The 26,220-nt window shown below is 42.1% G+C and overlaps 3 protein-coding genes across 5 annotated transcripts; 2 read left to right on the plus strand and 1 right to left on the minus strand.

The window, feature by feature from the left end:
- The first annotated feature begins 594 nt into the window (after positions 1-594).
- stt3a (STT3 oligosaccharyltransferase complex catalytic subunit A) lies at positions 595-13,371 on the plus strand. Of its 2 annotated transcripts, none has more exons than XM_028596123.1 (18): positions 595-693; positions 1,481-1,600; positions 1,708-1,768; positions 1,867-1,988; positions 2,143-2,288; positions 3,283-3,373; positions 3,463-3,569; positions 3,655-3,819; positions 4,959-5,139; positions 5,987-6,142; positions 6,909-7,000; positions 7,261-7,416; positions 8,933-9,121; positions 9,616-9,732; positions 10,045-10,147; positions 11,098-11,286; positions 11,915-12,030; positions 12,993-13,371. In XM_028596123.1, the coding sequence occupies exons 2-18, from the start codon at positions 1,513-1,515 to the stop codon at positions 13,029-13,031; spliced, it is 2,118 nt and encodes a 705-aa protein (XP_028451924.1). In that variant the 5' UTR covers positions 595-693; positions 1,481-1,512; the 3' UTR covers positions 13,032-13,371. The 2 variants fall into 2 exon arrangements, with proteins under 2 accessions (XP_028451924.1, XP_028451925.1); XM_028596124.1 differs by lacking the exon at positions 595-693 and adding an exon at positions 704-1,245.
- Positions 13,372-15,709: 2,338 nt separating this feature from the next.
- On the minus strand, positions 15,710-19,448 carry si:ch211-266i6.3 (cytoskeleton-associated protein 2). The gene is made up of 7 exons (XM_028595495.1): positions 19,176-19,448; positions 18,756-18,831; positions 17,827-18,644; positions 17,467-17,737; positions 17,310-17,358; positions 16,779-17,067; positions 15,710-15,985 (listed from the first exon to the last, which is right to left on the minus strand). Exons 2-7 carry the CDS (start codon positions 18,792-18,794, stop codon positions 15,724-15,726), a joined length of 1,728 nt encoding a protein of 575 aa, XP_028451296.1. The 5' UTR covers positions 18,795-18,831; positions 19,176-19,448; the 3' UTR covers positions 15,710-15,723.
- Positions 19,449-20,232: 784 nt separating this feature from the next.
- On the plus strand, positions 20,233-25,416 carry thap12a (THAP domain containing 12a). Of its 2 annotated transcripts, none has more exons than XM_028596404.1 (5): positions 20,233-20,469; positions 22,284-22,401; positions 22,766-22,864; positions 22,974-23,010; positions 23,136-25,416. In XM_028596404.1, the coding sequence occupies exons 1-5, from the start codon at positions 20,390-20,392 to the stop codon at positions 24,947-24,949; spliced, it is 2,148 nt and encodes a 715-aa protein (XP_028452205.1). In that variant the 5' UTR covers positions 20,233-20,389; the 3' UTR covers positions 24,950-25,416. The 2 variants fall into 2 exon arrangements, with proteins under 2 accessions (XP_028452205.1, XP_028452206.1); XM_028596405.1 differs by lacking the exon at positions 20,233-20,469 and adding an exon at positions 20,633-21,060.
- The last annotated feature ends 804 nt before the right edge of the window (positions 25,417-26,220 follow it).

The following is a 26,220-nucleotide window of genomic DNA, read 5'->3' on the forward strand; positions in this document are numbered from 1 at the left end:
TATAAACAGAAAGTATACAAACAGATATACGGATGAATAGAAATGACATATTGCACAGTTGGCTGTAACACAGAGTGATAAATAAATATGCATAGTGCAGAATATTGTATGCCATTCAGTATAATAATAGAGCAGGGGGAATATAAGTAGATATTGTGGGAATGCAATCCACAATATATAGAAAGTGCCAGAGCCATCTCTTATCACTCTGGAAAGTGCTATATGTTCTGAAATAGTAAACATGCATCATTAAAAAATGAATTAAAACAAAAAAGCCATGTGATCTGAACCATAGGCTGAACTGAATCCGAACCCTAGGAGAAACAGACAGCTTCCAGATTGTAAATGATTGATTTTATACAATTGAACTAATTGGTATATTTATATAGAGTTGTTAACAGTTAATATTTACTATATTTGGCTTTGGTTGGTTGCACGACTGACATTTTATTGTCTGGAAAGTTGTGTACCAGTAGGGGGCGACACGTCTCTCCTCACTAAGGACACGTCACTACACTACAGCGGCAATGTAGGCAACCAAATGTGAGTGACAGCCAGCGAACCAATCAGTTTTCTGTGGGATTACTGTCGACTGACGTTTAACCAATAAACGCGCAGCGTTGCGTGGTTGGGGCGGGACTCGGTCACGGTGAAGGTTGTGTGTGCATAGTGTGAGTAACAGGAACGGAGCGGGTGAGTCTTACTGAACATTAAATCTGTTAGCTCATTTAGGAGCACCAATTTTTATTTTAGACTGTTGTCCTGCAACCATGTGTGCAGCTGTCGCTGATATTTATATCAGGGGAAAGGGGCAGGGCTAGGCTGTGAATTATACAGCAGCTAGCAGGTTAGCGTCGCTAGCTGCACACACACTTTTAACTGGATGAAAGCAGCATCAACATTAGCCGGCCTGATGTTGAGTAGCTTTAAGATGCTGTCTATGCTAAAACAAGGCTTGCTTTCATTTTAAATGTGCGCGTAATGCGTGTTAGGAGGTAACTCGGTGAGCAAATATTAGCTGGTGTTCATTTCCTCGCTCTGTGATGTTGAAAAGGCTGGTTAACTACCAGTTAACAGTCCGCATAAGGCTAGGTCCCTAAAGTTTTATTTAGAGCTCTGTTGAGCTTGTTGGCTTGTGTTTTCGCTTAGCAAAAACTTCCAAAATACAATTAGAAGAAGACTGGCACAAATCCCTGCAGAAGTTCTCCAGAGTGGCTGCTTCCTGGTTCCTGACGCCACATCTTGGTGCGTGGCCTTATCTGGTTGGATTGGATATGGAAGTTGACTCTTTCAAGTTGAAAGACTTTGATTTTATGTGTATCTGGCTTGCTTAAAACCTGACACTGAAAGGATTAATTAGCAGGATCTTTTTTTTTCTTCTTCTAAAAATGAAACTTATATTTGGCAACATTGGGCTTTTCTGCACAGTCCTCCTATTTGTACCTGCTAGGTGTAACAGTGTTTGTCTTCCTCCCATTAGGTAGTACGGTGAGCTGTCCTAACCTCGCCAAAATGTCCAAAATGGGCTTCCTCCGTTTGTCCTATGAGAAACAGGACACGCTGCTGAAGCTGCTCATCCTGTCTATGGCTGCCATCCTCTGTGAGTCCTCTTACTTCCCCCCCCCATACACCAGAGCAGCGAGGTCTCGCTGATACTAAAGCCAAACACATTGACACATTGATCCATGTGCTTTTCTTTCTCTTCAGCGTTCTCCACCAGACTCTTTTCCGTCTTGAGGTTCGAAAGCGTCATCCACGAGTTTGATCCGTAAGTGCTTACTTCTGTCACGGCGGTTATTTCCGAGGATTGTTAATAGATGTTCCACCTCAAAGTAATGCCTCACCTTCACCTCCCTCGACCTTCAGGTACTTTAACTACCGTACCACCCGCTTCCTGGCAGAAGAAGGATTTTATAAGTTTCACAACTGGTTTGACGACCGGGCATGGTATCCTCTGGGGAGGATCATTGGCGGCACCATTTATCCAGGTAGGAATCGGAACAAAATTATTAGAGAGCACAGTACAAGTAGATTAATGTGGGCATATCAACTATCTATCTATTACAGTCTGCCTTTATTGGCACTAAAGCAAAGCTTACCTGAACGCCTCTTGTCTGGTGTCCCTCTCTTCTCTCTCTCTAGGACTGATGATCACCTCTGCTGTCCTGTACCACACCCTACATTTCTTCCACATCACCATTGACATCCGTAATGTCTGTGTCTTCCTGGCTCCCCTGTTCTCCTCCTTCACCGCCATAGTCACCTACCACTTCACCAAGGAGTTGAAGGTAGAAAACGCATCATGAGATACAAAACAAACTGTCATTTACTCTTAATACTGTTATAAACTCTTTATAAAATCCAAACCTTTTTTAATCTTCTTTTAAGGTGATTTCTGTGATTTTAGCTTTGCACTTAAGGGAAACAAAAGAGTGAGATTAAAAAAAAAAAAAAAAAAGCGTGGTCAAAATCAAAGCAGCAGAGATATCATGAGTTGTTTTTACTAGTATGGGTTAAACTCCAAAAACACTCGATGCTACAATTTCCATAATGCAACTCAATAGTGACTTTCGTTTGGCCCCCCTTGGCCACATCTTTTGAACGGCACACCAACTGTTGATAATGCAGGCTTACTGTAAAATATTTGGCGTCTTAAGCCCAAATTAAGATAAATATGACATCATCAGGGTTATTTATTAGAATGTTAAGAGCTGCGGAGGACATTGTACAACTGATTTTACAGGTTGACTAGTACGCCTGGTGACAGGTAAACGGAGCTTGTTGAGTGGAGTGCCCCTTTTAGAATCCTATCAGTCATATTTAATACTTTATTTACATAGTGCTTTACAGAAGAAGAAAAAACAGCATATCAAAACAAATTTGGTTCAGTAAGCTTTATTGATATAATGATGTACCCCTTATTAGGGCTGCACAATATAGTTTGTTTTTATCTATCTATCTATCTATCTATCTATCAGTAGAAAACTGCACTTTATAATGTAACTATAAATGTGCCTTTTTTATATTCAAATCAATGTTTAATTTGTTCGATAAAAGCATGTTTGAAATTATTTCCTTTTGTTTTAAATTCAACAAGCAGTTTGTTGTATTTCAGCAAAATACTGAAAGCAGCAGAAATGCATAGCTGAACACACTTTAATATCTGTTTATTTATCACAAGTAATATTGTTCTCGCTATATTCAACAATGATATGTCATATTTTCCTCATATCGTGCGGCCCTACACCCTTTTGGCACTAAAAAGCCTTTTTGTCTGTGTAGGATGCAGGCGCTGGGCTTCTGGCTGCTGCCATGATTGCAGTGGTGCCTGGTTATATTTCTCGCTCTGTTGCTGGCTCCTATGATAACGAAGGTATTCACCTGCCGTGCAATTCGCCGCTATTTGAATAAATCCTCCCAGAAAGATTGTAAATGATGTCCCTCTGTGCTGTCCTACGTCAGGTATTGCCATCTTCTGCATGCTGTTGACCTATTACATGTGGATCAAGGCTGTGAAAACGGGCTCGGTGTACTGGTCGTCCATGTGTGCACTGGCCTACTTCTACATGGTGAGGAGAACTAAAACTGCACATTGTTTTATCGAGTGAATTCCGAGTTGATAGAGGTCCTGAAAAGGTGCTTGCGTGTGTCTAGGTTTCCTCCTGGGGTGGCTATGTGTTCCTGATCAACCTCATCCCCCTCCACGTGCTGGTTCTGATGCTCACGGGCCGATTCTCTCACCGAATCTACGTGGCTTACTGCACAGTCTACTGCCTGGGCACCATCCTCTCCATGCAGATCTCTTTTGTTGGTTTCCAGGTAAGGTGAAAGGTTACTATCTTATTATGCATGTTACTATGGTCTAGGGCTGCACAATTAATCACAATTTTATCAAAATCGCAATATGGACTAGTGAAATATCCAAATCTCAGAGGGGCGCAATATTTGTTAAAGGCAAAATATGTGTCAAACCCTTCTAAAATGAAGTATTGTGGTGCTGCAGAGACACCCTGGCCTACAAATCTTATCCTACAGACTACAGAAAACATCTTTGTTTGGTACAAATCCTTGCAAAAATCCCACTATAATCACTTTATTTTTTTTAAGATTTAATATTAGTCAGTGAAAATGAGAATAATGATACAAACATGATCATTCCCTTCAATATCGTGAATCACATTGCAATCGCAATATCAGTCAAAATAATCGCAATTAGATATTTTCCTCATATCATGCAGCCCTACTATGGTCGTGCCTCCGCAATACAATAGGCAAGGTACCCCCAGGATTCCACCTGTGAAATTTAAGACCTTTTTAATACCATTTAGAATGAAATTTAATGACCAACTTCATGAACATACTGGCAAAAGTATGGAATCTCAGAAAGGATTTTAGGCTATTAAAAGAATCAATACATTTGATTGTAGTACTCAATACATGCTTTGTGATGAAACTATAAAGGAGTTGTTTAATCTTGTGAAAGGACAATACAAATGTTTGACCTTTTGTGAATGAAATGTAAGACTTTTAAGGCCTTAATTTTCAAATAATTTAAGACATTTTCAAGACCATGCAGGTACCCTGAATAGGGCTGTGCAATTTGTGGAATTTTGAACAATCACAAAAGCAAAATAATCGAGAAAAACGATTATTTTGCACATTTAAATCTAGCAAGTAAACTCTTATTTTGTCTTGTGTTCTGAAGGGGAATTGAAAAAGTTAAACAGGAAAAGTATAGAGGGAAATTTCAAGGTTCAAGGTGTTTTCACTTATGATTTGAACTGTTTCAAGTTCAATAAATGCAACCTCTTTCCAAAAGTCAGTGAGTAATCGTGTTAAATCATTGTAGTTTCAATGACCAAAATATAATCGAGCAGCCCTACTATACAAAAGTCAGTGTTTGACTCTGTTGTGTGGCACACGGTTGACCTCCCTGCCTCTCCTCTCTCCCGTTGCAGCCGGTGCAGTCCTCGGAGCACATGGCAGCCTTCGGTGTGTTTGGCTTGTGCCAGATTCACGCCTTTGTGGACTACCTGCGCAGCAAACTCGGCGCCCAGCAATTTGAGGTGCTGTTCAAGAGCGTCATCTCCCTGGTGGGCTTCCTGCTGCTGTCAGTGGGCACTGTTCTCATGCTGACCGGTAAGAAGGGTTGACAAGTTGCACCAGTAGATCCATTGGCAAAGGTAGTGGAGGGAAATGTTTGCTTCACTCCTTCCCCACCTTCTCCTTTGCTCTTGTGGAAAAACTGATTTGAAGTTCTTTTGCTTTAGACTAGGGATGTCCCGATCCTGATCGCAAGTATCTGATCGGAGCCGATATGGGCATGTTTTAACTCATCGGGGTTTGGCGTTCACTCCCATTACCTTACTCCGTTCCTTTAATATCAGCGTCTAGTGATCGTCTCCTTTAATCACAACAACACCGACACTTTCAAACCAAGATGGCGCGCGGCCACTCACCAGCCCTTGCCAACGAGGCAAAAGTCTGTCTTTCTTAGTCATCCGTTTTTTTTATTTTATTTTTTTACAGAAGTGAATTAATCCAATTCTCCACACTTCATCCTTGATTCCACCAGGAAATCACGCCGACAGCGGAGTTGAGAAGAGAATCAAAGATTGACTATTAAGCGCAAGAGGCATCACTAACTTTAGTTTCCGTTGTCCATCGGGGAACTTAAAACAGTTTCTTTGGTTGGGGGGTTTGCTGGGATCCTAAAGAAAGCTGTTTTGGTGTTGAGAGAGAAAAAACTAATTTGCTGCACTAAGTTAAATGTATTAAGCTTAAGACATCTTTAGTTACTTTGTTTACTTAGTTATTTTTGTAAACGCAGAAAAACGGTGTGCAGCTCTGTTACCTAAACGACTACAAGTATCCGATCGGGACTCGCAGATATTCATTATTTAAAATATCGGATCGTGGGCCAAAAAAGCTGGTTGGGACGTCCCTACTTTAGACCATGACTGACCCAAAGTATATTTCCCCCTAGGTAAGATCTCTCCATGGACCGGTCGTTTCTACTCCCTGCTGGATCCCTCCTATGCCAAGAACAACATCCCCATCATCGCCTCCGTCTCTGAGCACCAGCCCACAACCTGGTCCTCGTACTACTTTGACCTGCAGCTGCTGGTCTTCATGTTCCCAGGCAAGTGCACACTCAGCAGAAACACATCTATGAACCAGGTTAATGTAGGATCACTCCATCTTTCATGCAAACGAGGCACACAGCTTGGTGTATTTTGACTAGTCTCGCATTGCCAGCTCTATCTGCACAGCTCTGTGGAGTAAGGTCTGGCTACACCATACATATATTCTGGGATAGGTGAAAAAAATGCTCTTGGTTGTTTGCATTTCTTTAAACCAATCACAATCGTCTTGGGCGGCGCTGAGCTCCAGACGCAGCGACGGTGGCTCTGTAGAATAGCCTCAGGAAGGAACTTGTTCTGGTGGAACATTTGCACCCCGCAATAAAGAAAACACCACATACAATTTTAAATTAAGTTAACTGTTCACACAGTACAGTAACGTGAGCTATTTAAATTAGCTGATATATGGTTAAACATTATTAGCTCTTACCAGTGTATCTCCGCGTGTACTTCATCCCCAGCAATCCCACCAATCGCTCCCAAAACGTCCCAGTTAGAGAGGAAATGCCGTAAACACATTCTTTGTAAATCTTTACAATCATTTTCCGAAAGAACCAAGCAGACCTGCCTTGTTGCACGATCCAAATTGTCTTCAAAATATGGCATTTTCAGCATATAGCTCGCTAGCTGGAAGTTTGTTGTTGTTTCCCAAAGAGAACAGAGTTTGAGAACGACGCGCATCCCAGCGATTTTATCCTGGAAATGAACGGTCATCAATCTAGACTATGTTGTGACTGACGGTTACCTTCCTACCTTTTCTTACAGTTGGTCTTTACTACTGTTTCAACAACCTGTCTGACGCCAGGATCTTCATCATCATGTATGGAGTCACCAGCATGTACTTCTCGGCTGTCATGGTACGTCCTGTATAGAGCCCTGTGTTCGTCTCCAAGGAATCTCCAGAGAGCTGTTGATCGGTTTTGGGTGTGTGACATTTCAACAGTGTCACCAGAAGATGGCACACTCGCATCATTAGTCACCAGAAGATGGCACACTCGCATCATTAAACACAGCGGAAGGGAATGAAAAAAACATGTATTTAGGAAAGTGATTATTTGATGTACTGTGTATTTTGAACTTTATACCTCACCTACTTGCCTGTCTGTTGCCTCATCAGGTGCGTCTGATGTTGGTTCTGGCTCCGGTCATGTGCATCCTGTCAGGCATCGGTGTGTCCCAGGTGCTAACCACTTACATGAAGAATTTGGATGTCAGCAGGCCAGACAAGAAGAGCAAGAAGCAGCAGGACGCCACCTACCCCATCAAAAATGAGGTAGGAGGCCTGAAAGACGACAATCAACATACTTTAAAGGTCCCATGACATGGTGCTCTTTGGATGCTTTTATATAGGCCTATTATATATTAGGTCCCCTAATACTGTATCTGAAGTCTCTTTTTATATAGACCTTAGTGGTCCCCTAATACTGTATCTGAAGTCTCTTTTATATAGACCTTAGTGGTATCCCTTTTATATAGACCTTTGTATCTGTATCTGAAGTCTCTTTTATATAGACCTTAGTGGTCCCCTAATACTGTATCTGAAGTCTCTTTTATATAGACCTTAGTGGTCCCCTAATACTGTATCTGAAGTCTCTTTTATATAGACCTTAGTGGTCCCCTAATACTGTATCTGAAGTCTCTTTTATATAGACCTTAGTGGTCCCCTAATACTGTATCTGAAGTCTCTTTTATATAGACCTTAGTGGTCCCCTAATACTGTATCTGAAGTCTCTTTTATATAGACCTTAGTGGTCCCCTAATACTGTATCTGAAGTCTCTCTTAGTGGTTTTATATAGGCCTTAGTGGTCCCCTAATGTTGTATCTGAAGTCTCTTTTATATAGACCTTAGTGGTCCCCCCTTAGTGGTCCCCCTGAAATACTGTATCTGAAGTCTCTTTTATATAGACCTTAGTGGTCCCCTAATACTGTATCTGAAGTCTCTTTCCTGAATTTCAGCCTTGGTGCAGAATTACAGCCACTAGAGCCAGTCCCACAATGAGCTTTCCTTAGGATGTGCCATTTCTCTGTCTGTGTGTGTCTCTCTCTCTCTCTCTCATGGGTGGACCAAATTCTCTGGGCCGGCAAAGCAGAGAAAGGGGAGGTAACCTTGCTCCTTATGACCTCATAAGGAGAAGATTCCAGATCGGCCCATCTGAGCTTTCATTTTCTCAAAGGCAGAGCAGGATACCCAGGGCTCAGTTTACACCTATCACCATTTCTAGCTGCTGGGGGACCATAGGCAGGCTGGGGGAACTCATATTAATGTTGGAAAAACCTCCAAAAAGGGAAATTTTCACGCCATGGGACTTTTTTTTTTTTTTTAAAGAGAAAATCAATATATAATATAAAATCATATACTGTATTTCTATGATTTCTTCCTCAACCATCTAATATTTCAGTTGTCAGAATAAAAGCACATTGATGGTCCCACAGACAGGTGAAACCAGGTCCACGTTCAGCCCCGACAAAATGTAGCAACAAGTTTTTTTTTTTTTTTTTTTTTTTTTAAACTGAAACTGGGGTGCGTTGAACACCCTGTTGTGTACGCAGGCGCTCTGCCTTTGTCTGTCCTAGTCTGTCACTGCATCAGTGCAGAATTGTCCAGATCCACATCGTGATGCGTCGATTGCAACACCTAGAAAAAAACACGTCTCAAAGCCCGTTGCGCACCGTTCCACACCATCCGAGGAAACCTGTCGCTCAACCAGGAAACCATAGCAACACGGTGCACGCCGTTCTGAGAGTGAACGTGCCCCTGATGACTTCCTGTGTTGCACGTTCCTACCAGGTTGCCAGCGGGATGATTCTGGTCATGGCCTTCTTCCTCATCACATACACCTTCCACTCGACCTGGGTGACCAGCGAAGCCTACTCCTCTCCCTCCATCGTGCTGTCGGCCCGCGGCGGCGACGGCAGCCGGATCATCTTTGACGACTTCAGAGAGGCCTACTACTGGCTCCGCCACAACACTCCTGAGGTCAGTCCGAGCCCAAGAGAGAACGAATGAGGCAGCAAGGAGTTCTTAACTGGGGGGGTAGGGCTCAACGATTTGGAGAGAAAAAAATATCAAATTGCAATTGTTCTTCCAGATATTGCGATTACGATTCAATTTGCGATTTATTTATTTTTTAATATTCCCTGTGTAACAGATACATGTCACGGAGCATTATAACATGAGACCCCATCAAAACGGCTCTATATTCTTATGCGAGGATGAGAACATGGAAGTGTTGTTTTTTTTTTTAATCAGCGTGGAACATTGAACAGTCAAACACAGAACATTTATCACAAAAACTAAAGTTATAATAATAATTATAATCCTAATAAACGATTCCAATAAAAACATCAGAACTTTCCTGTAGTTCCTTGAATTGTCTGAATTTTAAACCGATCAGGAGTTATGCACCGTCATAGCCATTAGATTTCAGGGCCTCTGCTCCATGGTTTTGAGTTTTTGTTTTGTGTTAACAGGATGCCAAAGTGATGTCATGGTGGGATTATGGCTATCAGATAACCGCCATGGCAAATCGAACCATTCTAGTGGACAACAACACATGGAACAACACACACATCTCCAGAGTTGGACAGGTGAGCTGGGTAACCTTCTGGGGAACCCTGTGTATGAAGTAACCAGTATTTTAAAAAAAAGAAAATTAACATAAGTAGTGTTTTATGATAATAAAAGGCGCGGTTTACTTCATAAGCTGTTATTACATTATCTGTGTCACATAAGATATAACCAAAAGATGTATACTGGGAGCCATTCAAAAGTTTTTATATGTGACTGAAAGAGACCACTATATTGTTAATCATAATTATTTCTGAGACACTGTAATTGGACGGGTTTTCGCTCTAGTATGAAGTGCTGCTGTGTTGACTGGGCTGCTGTGTGTTCTGTAGGCCATGGCGTCCACAGAAGAGAGGGCCTATGAGATCATGAGGGAGCTGGATGTCAGTTACGTCCTGGTCATCTTTGGAGGACTGACGGGCTATTCCTCAGATGGTACGTCCCACCTTTCAGTAGCTCAGAGTCCATAACAACAGCTGTGTTTATTAAACCGGTCTTCCTCGTTCCCTCTGTTCTCATTTTGACCACGTAATCTTGTGGAGAGGAATCCTCAGGTGTATTTTGGGAAGTTTTCAGTGCAACCGGAATTTTATTTATTTTTCCTCTTGATTAACTGACTGGCTGTAAAGGGGCATTACTTGAAGACTTCACGTAACTGAATTATTTTCTTAAACATATTAAATGTCATTAAAATGTATCCGTAATCATTTGTAATACAAGTCTAAAACTAAGGATTTGTAATAGTGCTGAGAAGCACTTACAGCACTGTTGCTTTTAAGGCCGCAATCTGGCGGTCTGGCAAAAAACGCAGGTCTTTCCAGTGTTTCCGCTGTTGATTTTATAGTGGCGGCCCACCATGGCAAAATTTCTGCCACCACAGTATCAGACAGGGCTGTCCAAAAAATGTAGCTGCTGTTGCCTTTTTAAATGATCCTGCCGACATAACGCACCCCCTGTTGGCTGCCGCTCACATTGCTATTTAACAACAAGTAGAACTATTCAGAGGTTATTGGGCCCGTCCAGTTTATCTCCACATACTGTTGTGTTGATGTAGTTTATTGTCGAAACGTTCGCTTTCTTCTGAGTCGACTATTAAATGAACGGGGTTTGTTGTTCGGACAGACCTGCCCCCACTGCTTAAAAAAAAAAAGAAATCCTAAAGGAAACACTGCTTTCCACTCATGTTGAATGGGGTTGGTGCGTTTAGGCTGTTGCTGGGGTTGCCGTTCAGTGAGTTTACTATACAAGAAAATATTTGACTCACACATTCATTGCATAAAGGATTGCCATTGCTCGCTCCCTAAACTGCTGTTACGTAAGCCATAATATTTCAGAAGGCATTTTTAGCACCACTTTGTCTAATTGATCCATTTGTCTTGCCTCAGACATCAACAAGTTTCTGTGGATGGTCCGTATCGGGGGAAGCACGGACACGGGCAAACACATCAAGGAGCACGACTACTACACTCCCACCGGAGAGTTCCGAGTGGACCGCGAGGGCTCGCCCGTCCTGCTCAACTGCCTCATGTACAAGATGTGCTACTACCGCTTCGGCCAGGTCTACACAGAGGCCAGTGAGTACCTCTACGTCATCGTATGACCCACTTTTACCTTGCTCTCAGAGGCCTATTGGGAACGTAAGCATTTTTGAAAGGACTGTTTAGTTAAGCAGCTCCTTCCTCCATATGATACTCTATATTTTAACCACAGTTAGACATAGAAATATATTGATTTTATATAGATATCGCGATATAAGGCTAGATATCGTCATAGATTTGGGATATCAAAATATCGTTGTATGGCAAGTGTCTTTTCCTGGTTTTAAGGCAAAGTAAAGTGAGGCAGTTTGTTCTAGCTGTTATTATTTATCATATTTGCCTTTTAACCATTTGGTCGTTATATTCACGTTGTTGATGATTATTTATCTCACATCTCATTGTGAAAATATTTTTGTGAAAGCCACCAATTGTCCGCCCTACAATATCGTCACAATATCAACGTTGATGTATTTGGTCAAGAATATGGTGCTATCAGATTTCCTTCATATAGACCAGCCCTAGTGGAAACTACTGTGCCAGAACTCGAAGATGAACTGGCGTATCGGCTCCTGAACTGTCGGCAGACGAGATGTTGATGTTGCTGGTCCTCCTTGTTAATGTGAAACTACTGTACCCCCCCTCCCCCCTCCGATCTTCTCTGCAGAGCGCCCACCTGGTTATGACAGAGTGAGGAACGCTGAGATTGGGAACAAAGACTTTGAGCTGGATGTGTTGGAGGAGGCCTACACAACAGAGCACTGGCTGGTTAGGATATACAAGGTAAAACCACTCCCTTCTTCTCCTCACCCTGTCCTTTGACTTAATATCATAACATGATATAGGTAATATAATAAGGACTGTTGGGAACCAAACGGGTTTACTGGCCAAGATCCGATCAGATGTTCTGAAACCATCCCTCTGGGGAAATGTGAGAAATCATGACACACACAACTGCTACAGAAGGGTGAATTACAACATATCTTTACAACCTAAACTTGGGAGTTAAAGCTGTAACCATCAGTCAATTCACCAATTAGTCAGTTGACCGAAAACTAATAAACTATTCTGATCATTGTTTTGGTCCTTTTTTTCAATCAATAACACCAAATGTATTCATGTTTTATGGTTCTGTGTGAGAATTTCCAACTGTTCTTGTCTAAGATTCTAGTTAACTGAATATCTTTGAGTTGTGTTACGTTGTGTTAGACCAAACCAGACCTGTGATGATGTCACCTTGGGCTCAACGACATTGTGATGTCATGTTCAGCTTGTTTAAAAAAAAAAAAAAAAACTAAAACTATTAATGCAGAGATCTTCAACAGGGGGTCTGGGGCATCTAGGGGGCCTCAGATTTTGGAAGTTTAAACAATTAAAATGTCTTATCATGAATCCAACAAATTAATAGCAAAGCCTATTTGTGGGGAAAAAAAATCCTAAGGATTCACTGTGCCTTCCACATGTATGTTTAATAATAAAACACAAAAATCATGCCAACAATTATTATTTTAATAGCTTAGCATTTTATACATCATGTGTAGGCTGTCCTTGGCTTAAAAACCGTTGACGAGCCCTGTATTAATGGATAATATGAAATGGAAATGTTGCAGCTCTACGTGGAGTACATTTAAAATCAGACTGGTGATAGATTAGATTAGTCTGTCTGAGGCTGGCTTAGTCTCTTTTTGAATGAAGTTTAACTTGTAGACCTTTCTAACCAAATCCTTTTTTTGTATATATTTTAGGTCAAAGATCTGGACAACCGGGGTCTTTCAAGGACATAAAACCTTCAGACGGCGGTGAAAACAGCCTTTTAGCACACAGCACTGAACACCTTCCCCTGTGGTCTGCAGATGAGAGAGAGAGAGAGAGAAGAGTACTTTTTTATACTTTTGTTTGGTGGGGGGAGAAAATTGCATCAAAGAGATTTTGTTTTTGTGAATGAATTTCTTTTTTCCTTTTTTATTTTGTTATAATGAAATGTCTCATCTGGGATCAGAGGGAGCTGGTGTCAAAACGTCCAGTCCGTCAGGAAGCGTACTGTAATTCGCCACGAAAGCCGTGGTCGTTTATGAGCGCTTTGGGTTTTTACAATGTGGTCAATTAAAGTGGGATTAAACGTGATCAAATAGTGGTTTGTCTTCCTTCTTCTCACACCTTTGCACAGAATACATTGATACCTAGTTTACATATCCATGGTTAGTTTGACAAAAGGAGACGTTTCCCTTCGTTTACACGCAAACGGAGAATTTGCCTCTGAAAACGATTCTTTCTAAAAACTCCGGCCAGAGTGGAGATTTTGGAAATCTTCGTTTGCATGTAAACTGAGAAAACAGGAGGTTTAGGCAGCCGAGGGAGAGGGGAAGTGATTTGTTGCTGTTGTTGCTATTTTCAGGATTCTGATTGGCTAACGTGGGCTTGAGCTTCTCGTTACACTGCCAGCTACAGGTTTGGCATGCTCTTGACGGCACATGTACACGAGTACGTGTAAACTTAACACTTTTCTGAAAACTTACACCTGTGCACGATATTTTTAGAAAACAGACAGGTTGAAATGTCAGTTTGAAAATAGCCGGCGGCCACGTGTAAACGTAGCGTGAGACAATGAATGTGGGAACTATGAAGTTAACTAGTCAGAGCAGTTAGTGAATCTGAGACCCAAACTGGTGACAAAGTTGCTGGAATAATGGGATCTCATTTCCAGTGCTTAAGTATAGTCTGGCTATACTGTGTAATCAAGTCTGGGAAGAAAAATAAGATTTAGGTTGTTTTTCCTTTAAACCAATCTCAAACATCCTAAAAAATGTTTTTTTTTTTTTTTTAAAAGACCTAGATGCAGCAACAGTGCCCTTGCAAATTAGATTGCTGAAAGGAAATAATTATCCCATTAATGTCCATCCATTGAGCTAGGCTACAAAAAGAAATACTTGCCATTCATTAAGTCAGTTAGGCTACGTTCACACCGCAAGTCTTAATGCCTGATTCAGATTTTTTGCTCAGATACGATTTTTTTGTTTGGCTGTTCACATGACCTTTTAAAATGTGGCCTATATCAGATTATTTTGTATTAAAATGTTTGTGTAATGGCAGCCATGCGCAGGTGCTGAGGAGGAGAAGACTGAAGAGAAAGAGAGACAAATTTGCGGGGTTATGGCTGCAGCTTCACTAAAGAGGTCTGTGTGACACGTCAGGACCGCTACGGGCCTCCACCACTCTGGCTTCGCCCTCGCACACGCTCCGCCCTCGCACACGCTCCGCCGACCCCGAGGGACCGGGATCCCACCTCAGCTTTCACTTTCATTGCACCACGGGGCGACCCCGACTTGCAAGCGCGTTAAACTCTTTGGTCCGTGTTTACAGGCGGGTCGGGGGATTGCGGACATCACCTTTTTACGTGAGCCGATCCCCGCCCTGGCGATGCGACGCGCGGTTGGGTAACAATGAGGACAGTCCGCCCCGGTTAACAGCCGCACTGGAAGCAGGAGGCCCCGCCCCTCTCCGCGGGGAGAGTGGGCGCAGCGAGGGTTTTTGAGGTAAAAGTCACATCAAATCCGCCTTGGCTGTGGAAGTGGCCTCAATCTGATCTGAAAAAAAATCCGATCTGGGCTAGATTTGAGTGTTCACACTACTTCTGAAGAAGCCTGACCTGGTCACTTGACCCCAAAAAAAAATTTGGGCCACTATGGCCTGGAGTCTGAACGTAGCCTTATTGGATAAAACTGTACCCACCTTCATAATCCAGGTTAACTAGATTCCAGTGGCTGTTTGTCATTACTGAGAATAGAGCTGGGCGAGATGGAGAAAATCTAATTTTTTTGTTACCAAATAAATCTGTCAATATTGTAGGGTTGACTATTGGTGTTTAACCTCATCAGTAATGTGCACATAACTAAGTGGGTAAGGGCAAATACAAAAAAGGAACCGCTAGTACAGTCTGGTAAGTTCAGAAAATGAAATCAGTCTGCTGTAACGCAGCTCTTTAAAACCAGGAAAAGACAACAGTCACATCACTATATCCAAAATGTAAGACCATATCTAGCCTTATAGCCATGTCGATACACTTGGTGATCACAATATTGTAATATGTACAGTGTGTAGGCTGAGTGATAAAAATGCATATGAGACTGATGCTACATTTCTAGAATATAAAAAAAAAAAATCATTACTCTTCAGGGTGAGTTAATAATCTTTATTGCAGTGCATTTGGCAATATTGTCAATGTTAAAATAAAATAGTGTTAGGGGATAATATTTTAAAATGTAACAGCAATAATACATTGATCAGACATTCAAATGAGATTATTAAAATATTCTAAAAAGTGTCAGTACACAGTCCATTTTTGTGTGTGTGTATATATATATATATATATATATATATATATATATATATATATATATATATATATATATATATATATATATATATATATATATATATATATATATAAAATTTTAAACAGCACATTTACAGAGCTCCTCACAGTCGGGGCTGATCTTGCAGCAGTGCGTGGTTTTTTCTGTAGACGTAGGCGTTGGCGGCGTCGCCGTCATCCAGCTGCACCAGCTCAGCCAGCGAGGACACACAGGGGTCGTGGTCGGCGAGCATCGCCGGCAGGCGGGACGACGTGCGCTCGATGCGGCAGGAACGGCGCACTGGGGTCAGAAACTTCACATCTTTGATGTGGCTCTTTTTTCTGGACGTACTTGTGCTGGCCTCGTCTTCAATTGCCTTCTTCACACTAAAGAGGGGACATTTTAACAAAATAAAATCAGTTACAATTTAATTGATGGTTAAAGAAGAGAAAAAGAAAAAAAACTAATTGGGCTGGATACTGAATTCAATACTTTTTAGGCACCGACTGAATTGCCTCCTTAATGTTGAAAAATGTCTAACAACTCCATTGACTTGCTAGCAGGAAAAACCAAACTCTGGCTGGGCCAATCATATCATGTATAGAGTCGGTGGGCAGGATTATGGCTGCTGGGAACAACGGCCTTTCGAATTGGCTTTGGCCGTGACTCTGGAAGACTTTGAGTTCAGCTTTTCTTTGAGAAAAGAACAAAGAACGGCACTGAAGTCATTCTTAAAAAAGGAAGATGTGTTCGGAGTTTAAAGTTGAATCTATCAACTAGCGTTGCTCTGCTTGGTTGTAGAGCTATCCTATTGGCGTGCAGAGGGAAAAGACAACTGTTTATCCCGCCCCTCAGATTGAGCCCTGCCAATGGTGAGTTCCCAGACCCAACATCTTGATGTGGGTCTGGCTACATCAATGAGCCAATAAGAATGCAGCATGCTTCTACCAAGATCTAATAATGCTCGTGATTGGCTTCCAACATTACATGTCTTGGAGGAACACAGAAAAAAAAGAACTCCCTGTTACACAATGCAGTAGGATTTGAAAAATAAATAACATTTGTGCTGTAATGTAATTTTGTTTAATAAAGCTGGTATTGTTTAGGAACAGGTATCAAAGTCAACAGCATTGTTTTAATGATACCCAGCCTTGGCAAAAGAAAAGGTGACGGACTGACCTTTGCAGGTACGGAGTGGTCTTCACGTTGTACTTTATTACTGAAGCATCCTCCATCTGTGGCACGGTCTCCATCACACCATCATCATCATCATCACTTTCTACTTCTTCATCTGTCTCCACTTTCTGGGCACTACTTTCTTCTACTCCATCCTTCACTTGCTCAACCTTTGGCTGCTCGCCCTCCTCGTGCATTTCCTCCTCCTTCCGCTCCTCAGTTTTACATTCATCCTTCTGTTTGCCGTCCTCCATTTCAACATTATTGCACACATCCGTCACCTGTGGAAGCTCTAATGGAGAAAAAAAAATAACAGGGTGAGTGTGAGAAGCATCTGTACGGAGTGCTACAACAACTGCAGACACAATAACCCATTAGTCATCTTTCTGGAATACCAGCAACCTGAGTAGATCAATAAAAAAAAAAAAAAAAAAAAAAAAAAAAAAGGGAACCAACCTAATAATTCCAACCCAAGATTTCCCAAATGCACCATTCTACATCAAACCAATCGTAGTGGACAGCCACTGGACTTACCGTCCTCGTATGGAAAGGCATCCAAAGCAGCAAACAGGTTCACCACAACCTGTCATAATGAAACAAAGAACAGAACATGGTTCACTGCAGAAGGTCATACATTTCTTTTTAAAATCCAGCTAAAAAGCAGCAACAGAACCCCTGCCCGTTTCCTTACATCATCGATTCCGTCCTGTGGGTCAACAGGCAGATCGGCATCAGAGTTTTCCAGCTGGTCCAGCGTGGTGCTCATGGTCACTGGAGTTTGGCTGGGTGTTAACCCGGAACAGTGAGCAGCAGCGGCAGGGCCTGGATTGTGTGCTTCCTGTCCGGGCTCGGGATCAGCTTCCGGTTTTGCAGAGACTTTGGTTTTAGAGGCTTCTGCCGTTGTCATGGCGGGTCTCTTGAAAGTCCTGCCCTTGGAGGCTAGCCACTCGGCCAGTTTCGCTCTGCAGAGGGAACACAAAAAACTTTCAGCGTTTCCGACGCACAGTAACATTGAGGCAAACGTGTGCGCGTCAGCATTTTATTTTTTTACCTTTTTTCCTCGGCAGTCTCTATGGTGCATCTGTACTGACTGAGGGCGTTTGACACAGGAGGTTTGTTGACCTTCTTGTCCGCCCCTGGAATCTTTGGCGTTGCGCTCCGAGTCCCACTTCCCTTGGCGGGAGCCACTTTGGCGTTTCTGGAGCTGGCACCGGCTAGTGTTGCCGGGACGGTTCTGGCAGCAGGGCGAGCGCTGTACAGCCCAGCGCGAGGACGGCTGGCGGTGGGAGGCTTGGGCGCCTGAGCAGGTTCATCAGACACCGACTTGGTCCTCGTCGATGCAGGTTTTTGCACGACGTGCACAGGCAGGTCAGCAACGGACACGGACCTGCGTTTGGTCACGTTTGCAGCCCTTTGGACCTGCGTTTTGGGTGCTGGCGGTTTGGTATCTGCCCCGCCCACGGTGGCGGTTGACTTCCACATGGATCCTATTTTGGACTGGACAATCTTGCCTTTGTACATGCCAAGAGCAGGTTTTGAGGACAGCGCAGCAGCCGGTGGCTTTGGAGCTTCTGCAACCGGTTTCTTGGGTTTCACTGCCGGTTCCGTGAGGAAGCACCGGCTATGGGTTTGTCGTAGCTTGACATCAGTGGCGGCACCAGCTCCTTTTCTATCTTTCTGTACAGTCTTTGCCTTTTTCAGAGCTTCGCCAGACGTCGACCATGTGTCCACCTTGGCTTTAATTGAGCTGGTTTTTGCCACGGTTTGCTCTTTTGTGTTACTTGCCAGTTGGAAGGGAGTAACTGACGTTTTATCTCTTCTCATTAAGGACTTACTGCCATATGCAGGCTGGGCATTTTCCTTGTTTCCCTAATACAATTTAAAAAAAAAAACAATAAGACCATTAGGTATATTGGACATGGGCCACACAAAAAAAACCTGCATATTGCGTTAGTAACGTTAGTGCATATGACAACTTACTTTCTTGTGGTTTCGTCTTGAAACTGCGACATTGTCCATTGTGAAGCCTCGGCCTGGTTAAAATCAATGAAGATTTCTGGAATTTCAACCAAACAATATAACGTTATACAAGCAGGACATTATCACCTAGCATGCCGAGTTGTCTTTATTTTCACGATGTTGCCCCCAAAAACTCCCACACACTGTCAAAACGTTACGATACTGCAGGAAACTAAATCGACTCTCGGTGCAAAATTTGAATATTAGCTTAGCTAGCTAGCAGTTGGGCGTAAAGTCAACACCGTGCACACGACTTAGCTAGGTAACTGACATGAGGGATAAAAGCGAATATTAACGTTAATATTAGCGGGACGTTAAATGGAGTTGAGGGCGCTGACTGTATCTATATTTGAGTAAAGTTGTAAAGAAGAGTTAACTTACTCTGCTGTGGTCTGACTTATAAGTCCCAACCATAGACAGTGAGGCTACAGCGAGAGGAGAAAGTTCATCCGACCCAAAGCAGCACAAGTCACAACTCTGGAAGCTTGAGCCTCACTCACTCCAAAATATTCGATTTGACTTGGTGCTGCTGTGCTGCGATTGGCCACACTAGTATCGCGACATCGTAGAATTGACCAATAGAGTGTCTCAAAACTAAGAACGAGAACTGAAGAAGACTGCATTCTTTCATCCCACAAGTTTTCACCATCCCTTCTGTTTGAATGTTTGAACGTAAATAGGATTCCAGTAGTACCGGATGGTCCGTGCAAACCTATGATGCAAACCGACAGCTACAACACGCCCAGGGCATGACAGCCCTGACAGCTTCTGTAACAATGGTGATGAAGTAAAAAACAAACAGCATTTGCCTACAGTAGATAGTAACAAAAGCAATTTTCAGTAAACATATTTACATCCCTTTGCTATAATATAACGTAAAAAAAAAATAGAAGAAATACTCCACTGGCGTATGAGGAGATGGTTGTCTGTAGTTTTAATTAAATATTTAAGACAGTACTACTTCACAATTAGAAAAATGCAAATGCTTGTGTTTTAATGATGATAGTCAAAACAATAATAACTTAGTCAATGACTGTATGTGCGTTGATTCACTTCACTTCACAAAACGCACAACAATGCAATATCATGTTTTGAAATATGCCCTAGCATGTTTTCATCCAGAGGCGGTTTGCTCATTGAGGGTTTGCTTTGAAGACTGCTGAGGATTATGGGAAAGAAGCACAGCGCGCGATTTGGTCATAGGATTTGGTGCACATGGTCAAGTTTTACCAAATTGTTTGAACAAGCAAGCGAATTTGCCTTCAAAATATAATCAAAATTCCAATCGGAAACAACAAAAAAAAGACATACACTTTACCTGCAAGTGTACTGAGGATACAAAAAAAACAATATGGCTTATGGATAATAACATTTCAGGCTTGAAAAAAAGAAATTCAAAAAATAAAGTGCGGTTTTACATTTGATTTGAGTTACCGTATTTAAACGCAATGGACTTTATTTTGAAAGAAGAAAACGGAAATGAACTTGCTGCTCAACGAAGGTGCTTGACAGCTAACTAGCAACATAATTGGCTACCCACCAAAGGATTTCACGCCGCAAAAAAAAATAAAAAATACGAAGTATACAAACTAATAATGCAGAATCACTGCGCTGTGCCGAACTGTACAAGTGGCAAATCCGACTCTCTCTTCAGGTTTCCGTTTGATCCAGAAAGGTAACTTACAGATGCTGAAGCTAACAGGAAGCTCTCAAGCCTGTTACCCAGAACAGTGTGTTTATTTTTACGTTAAAAAACCAAACGACAAGAGTTTGAAACGAGGGTAACTGTGGTTGAATTATTTAAGTTTTGTTTTAGCAACATTTAATGTAGCTATGTGTTCCGCCCTGTACCACGTCCTTAATTAAACCAGTTACGAAATATGTATTATATCTAGCTATTTACCTCTCAACATGCAAACTCCATTCAAAAGTTTGACAGATTCACGTGCCCTTGCTTTTTGCTAAATGTAGACCCATCTGGCACATCATTAGCTAGACCTTTTTCAGATTGTTAAAAGGTTTTGGCAAAGCCGGTGTTACACAATACAATACATACGTAGAAAATAGCATTACTACAGCTGCATGTAGTAAATGACTAACGTTAATTACGCAACTGCAGCGGATGCCGATCTAGCTAGTATATTATTTCTGAAAGGGAAAGTCCATAACCTGGAATAGACCTTTTTTATAGCAGGGAAAGTGTAACGTTAACTCATGGAATTGATGTGGAATTGATCGACCGCAAAATGGACGGCATTCTATTTAGGTGAGCTGAAACCAATACATCCATGGCTGAAACGCAGGCTGCGAAATTTGTTTCACTGTGTGCTTTTTCTGCCATGACAAGTCAAAATGTCTGCCGTGAAAAAGGTCTAGAATTAAACCTTGGCAAAACTATTAACGTATTATTTTTTACATTGGCTGCGTGAGTGACTTCACTTGTTGTTGGTGTATAATGAACTATAATATAAGCGTCTGTAACCATCCATACATTGCATCTTCAGGAACATGTATTTGTAAATCAAACTAAAGAGAGTAACTTAAGGTGCAGTAGGTAAGACTTATAAAACTAACTTTCTGTCATATTTGCTGAAACTGACCCTATGTTCCAGTAGAACTACATGAAGCAGGTCATTAAAAATAATCTGGCTCCACCTACAGCCTGTAGTGCGATTTGCAAAAATCCACCGCTGGGCCTGTTCAGATGCACCAATCAGGGCCAGGGGGGGTGTGTAACTGCGTGTCCATAGACCTTTTTCACAGCAGATATTTTGACTTGTCATAGTAGGAAAAGCACAGCTGAAATTGACAACCTTTACGATGGCTCAGTTCCATCAAGTGTCCCAGTAAGCTGTTTCAGTGAGTCAGCATGAACAATACCAGGGCCTCTAAGTGGAATGCAGCCATCATTAATGGGTTTGAATACACCTGTGCTTTTCCTGCTATGACATGTCAACATGTCTGCTGTGAAAAAGGTCAATCACTGCTCATGCACACGCATTTATTCTCCCTTGTGGGGGGAGGGGCTTAGGAGACCATTTTGGGCTTTAGCAGAAAGGGGGAAGGGACTGAGAAGTTGTTGATGTATACATTTTTTGGCTAAGTCCTGGATCTTCGCAATCCTACCTACGGCACCTTTAAATTGCTTACCCATTTGAACTGCTGTGCTACATAATAACTTGTTAACCATCGTGGTTTATAATAGCTCATGCTATCCTCAGCTAAAGAAACACCATTGCCTTACTGATCTACAACAGAGATAAGTGTCACCAGCCATTCATTTATAGGATTGTTTTATACATTTTATGCTTCGGTTTGTTGTATTGTTAATCATTAGATTGTTCGTCATTGTTACTAGTATTTAAAGATGGGGGGGCAGCTTTCACAGTTGTTGAATTGATACAGCACTGAACCATAACTACATTTGAAATCCAAATATTCCATTGACTTTTAAACTTGTTCTCATTTTGGTTTAACTTCTCCTTTCAGGTCCAAGAAATGGGTTGAAAAATGCCAGAGGCAAGATCTCCTAGACAAATCACCAGGCCAGTTGTGCAGATACTACAGACTTTGTGGGAAACATTTTGAAAAACCTTCATTTTATAGTGTAAGTTACAGTATGTTTTCAAGTTGCATATGGTTTTGGATCAAATTGCAGAGGACAATCTGAATTTAACAACCGCTCTGTAATTAAGGAAGGCCACGCTGCTCACAACTCTTTCCAGTTTTTACCATCAGGCAGACGGTAAAGTTCCACTAGCCCCGAAAAACATCAACAAGAAATCTTTCATTCCTTCTGCAGTGACCACTCCGAACAACATACAATAGGCACTGTACAGACGCTGTTTTTATATGTTTTAAATGTGTTTTAAATGAGCCTTGTTGAAAGAGAATTTCTGTCACTGCTTTGGGACAGACAATAAAGTTATCTATCTATCGCTGTATAATTTCTCCCTTGACTCTGTTTTCAGGTGTCTCAGAGTACAGTGCTAAAGGACGATGCCATACCAACTATCTTTGATGTACCAAGCCAACCTCAAAATGGGCAGGTGAAGCGCAGTAAACAGCCGGTGGGTAAAATAAATCTTAAATTCATTTAAATGGGGGGGAAATCATTTTGTATAATTTGATTTTTGTAGTTTCTATGTCATCACATTTATAATTTGACTATTATTGTAGGTCAGACCAGAAGAAACGGACAAAGAGGGGGGGAAAAGTAAGTAGTACATATCAACACACACACACACACACACACACACACTTATTACCGGATGTGATGGTGAAACAAATGACTCCCATTTGGTTTATTTCTTGCAACCGTTTGTTTTTCCCTCTCTTTAGAAATCAAACTGTCTCCAGCAGAGACAGCTGAGAAAGATGCCAAGACTGTCCCAGAGGAAGAGGAATACAAAGAGTATCTTAAGTCATTATTTGAAGTTCTCGTACTGTTGGGAGAGAAGAGCATTCCTCCGACAGGGCCTGGTGATAGTAAGCAGGATGGCCTCGGGTCAAGCAACTTTCAGACATTGTTAGAATATCGCATGCATTGTGGAGATGAAGTCCTTAAGAAGAGGTACGACGCGAATAAGGAGTGCTGCTCCTCCGCTCAGCTGAATCAGTTGATTGAGGTGTGCGAGAAATCCATCCGCAGTAAGCTGATGGAGGAAGTTCAACAAAATGGCCACTTCTCATTACTTACTGGTGACTTGGTGAGGATCTCAGGAGAATGGTACCTCCCCGTCTTTCTCCGTTACGTGGACCAGTCGAACTGCCAGCGGGAGAGGTTCATCGGATGCTTGTCCTTTGAAGGAGATGGAGACGCCTTAGCGGAGAAACTTCTGTCTGACATGACTGACAAATGGGGCTTGGATATGGAACAGTGCAGAGGTCAAGCCCACTCCTGCTCTGGGACACATTTTAGTCAAATGAGAAGATTTGCTGCCAAACTGAAGGAGAGGTATCCAACGGCAGTGCTCGCACTAAGATCTACTCGTCCATTGAACCTGTCGCTGGCAAATGGCATGGCTTTGTCAGGGGTGCAGCTTGTAATGTCTACCTTAAGGAGGATTGAGTCATTCTTCAGCCGGTCCCCTCTGCTGCAGTTGGAGTTGGAGCACGCCATTTCGATTTTCTACCCGGACAAAGAGGAGAAGGCCAAGGAACTGAAGGAGATCTGTAGAACGAGCTGGACCAGAGGAAACGATGCATTCGAGGTGGCGGGGGATCTCCTGGAGGCACTGCTACTCTGCGTAGACAGCGTTCACGACAACGAGGACATGAGGTGGGACGATCAAGTCACGCACAACGCCTTGGAGATTTCAAAAGCCCTGGCTGACTTTGAATTCGTCATGGCGCTGGTCGTGCTGAAAAACGTGCTGACGCTCACGCAGGCGTTTGGGAAGAACGTGCGAGGGAGAGCGGCAGACGCCCACTTTGCTGCAGCCAGTTTAAAAGCTGTCTTGCACTCCCTGAAGGAAGTGTCGGACAACATCGACGTGTACCACGAGTTCTGGAACGACGAGGCCGTTAACCTAGCTGCTGCGATGGAGATCCCGGTTACGGTCCCGCGCTCCTTCTTGAGAAAGCACCAGTTGGACTCTAGAGCCGTTCGGCCGGAGACTCACTACAAGGAGCACCTGTCTGTTCCCGTGGTGGAGCACGTCACCAGAGAAATGAATGAACTCTTCTGCGAGGACCACATGAAGGCTCTGAGGTGCCTGTCCCTGGTCCCTGCTGTCATAGAGCAGTACAAGTCTACCGAACCCGACGAAGAGAACGTGCAAATGTTCAAAAACGACATCCCTAACGCAGGGACCCTCTCCGCCGAGCTGCACTGTTGGTGGGTCAAATGGAGCAAAAAGGGCAAAGGCGAGACTTTGCCGTCCAGTCTCCACGACACGCTGCAGCTGGCCGACGTGAAGTTCTTCCCAAACATGCTCGCCGTTCTGAGACTGATCGGCATCCTGCCCACCTTGGCTCTGGAGGACAGCTGTGACGTGGCGTACAAGCGCTTCCAGATGTACATGGAGCACACACCTGACAAATTCAAATCCAAAAGTCTCGCTCTTTTGTACGTTAACAATGATGTCGGGTATGATCTGGATTCAATGGTTGAGGTCTACATGAAGACATACCCTGACAGGGAGGGGTTGTGATTATGGTGGTTAAGCCTCTGGACAGATTATCCACAGCTTTTTTTTAATGAGTCAGTCAGCTTTTTATGTTTTTTTTTCTTCTTTTTTTCTACTATCGAGCCCGCATAGTGAAGTAGCATCTTTATGCTTTTTGTAAAGTGTCATCAGTTGATTGATAAATACCAGACCTCTTTGAATTTAGTTTTTGTAATTTTTGTCCTTTATGCTGTTTTCATGTTATGTTTTGGGCAGCCAGTATTGGCCACTCTGTTACCAATCTGTTATGAATCCTGATTCCAGCTTTTCAAGTCCATTTCTCGACTCTGTTGTTGAAATAAGTCGGAAATTGTTCATGTGTAAGAGTGTGTTATTTACTCCTGTTAGCCTCATTAAAGTATTTTTGCTGTGTCACTCCAGTGATCTGCTGACATGTAACAGTTGGAGAACAGGGATCCGCTAATAAAGAGATTGTCTCTTGGGTTTAATAAGCTTTTGTGTTCCTCATTTGTGAGTATATTTAATTTTTCTCAACCTTTTTCTGAAACAAGGTCTGTTACAATCTTTAAATACCTATGCAGAAATCACAAAGGCTTAATGCATTCACTTGAGAAAACTAATATGTGCCCCGTTTTTCTGAATTAATGAGATAATTATTTCTCAGATAAGTTTTTCTGAATTACAAAATAGTTCAGAAATTTGTGAGAGGTTCTCTGCACAGAGTAGCCTACGGTTGCTGCTGATTAATTGCCAAGGCTGAATACCAACAACATAAGGCTACGATTTAAAAATCAAAAGAATACATTTATTGAGAGCACTCAACTAAAAAAGTGGCACTAACAGCTACATTTATTTTGAATTTATAAATAATATGGCATTTATTCAACAGCCAAAACAACAAGAGCATGGATATACTCTAGAGCTGCAACGATTAATCGATTAGTTGTCAACTTTTAAATTAATCGCCCACTATTTTGATAATTGATTAGTCGGTTTTGGTAATTTTTTTAAGACAAAAGTAAAAGTTATTTGATTCCAGCTTGTTAAATGTGAATATTGTTCTAGCTTCTCTCCTCTGTGATAGTAAACTGAATATATTTGGGTTGTGGACAAAACAAGACGTGAGGACGTCATCTTGGGCTTTTGGGAAACACTGATCCACATTATTCACTTTTATTTTCTGATATATAGACCAAACATCTAATCGATTAATCGAGAAAATAATCAACAGATTAATCAACTGTGAAAATAATCGTCAGTTGCAGCCCTACTATAATCTAATAATATATTACTCA

Source organism: Perca flavescens, chromosome 13 (genome assembly GCF_004354835.1).
Source record: "Perca flavescens isolate YP-PL-M2 chromosome 13, PFLA_1.0, whole genome shotgun sequence".
Classification (NCBI taxonomy): Eukaryota; Metazoa; Chordata; class Actinopteri; order Perciformes; family Percidae; genus Perca; species Perca flavescens.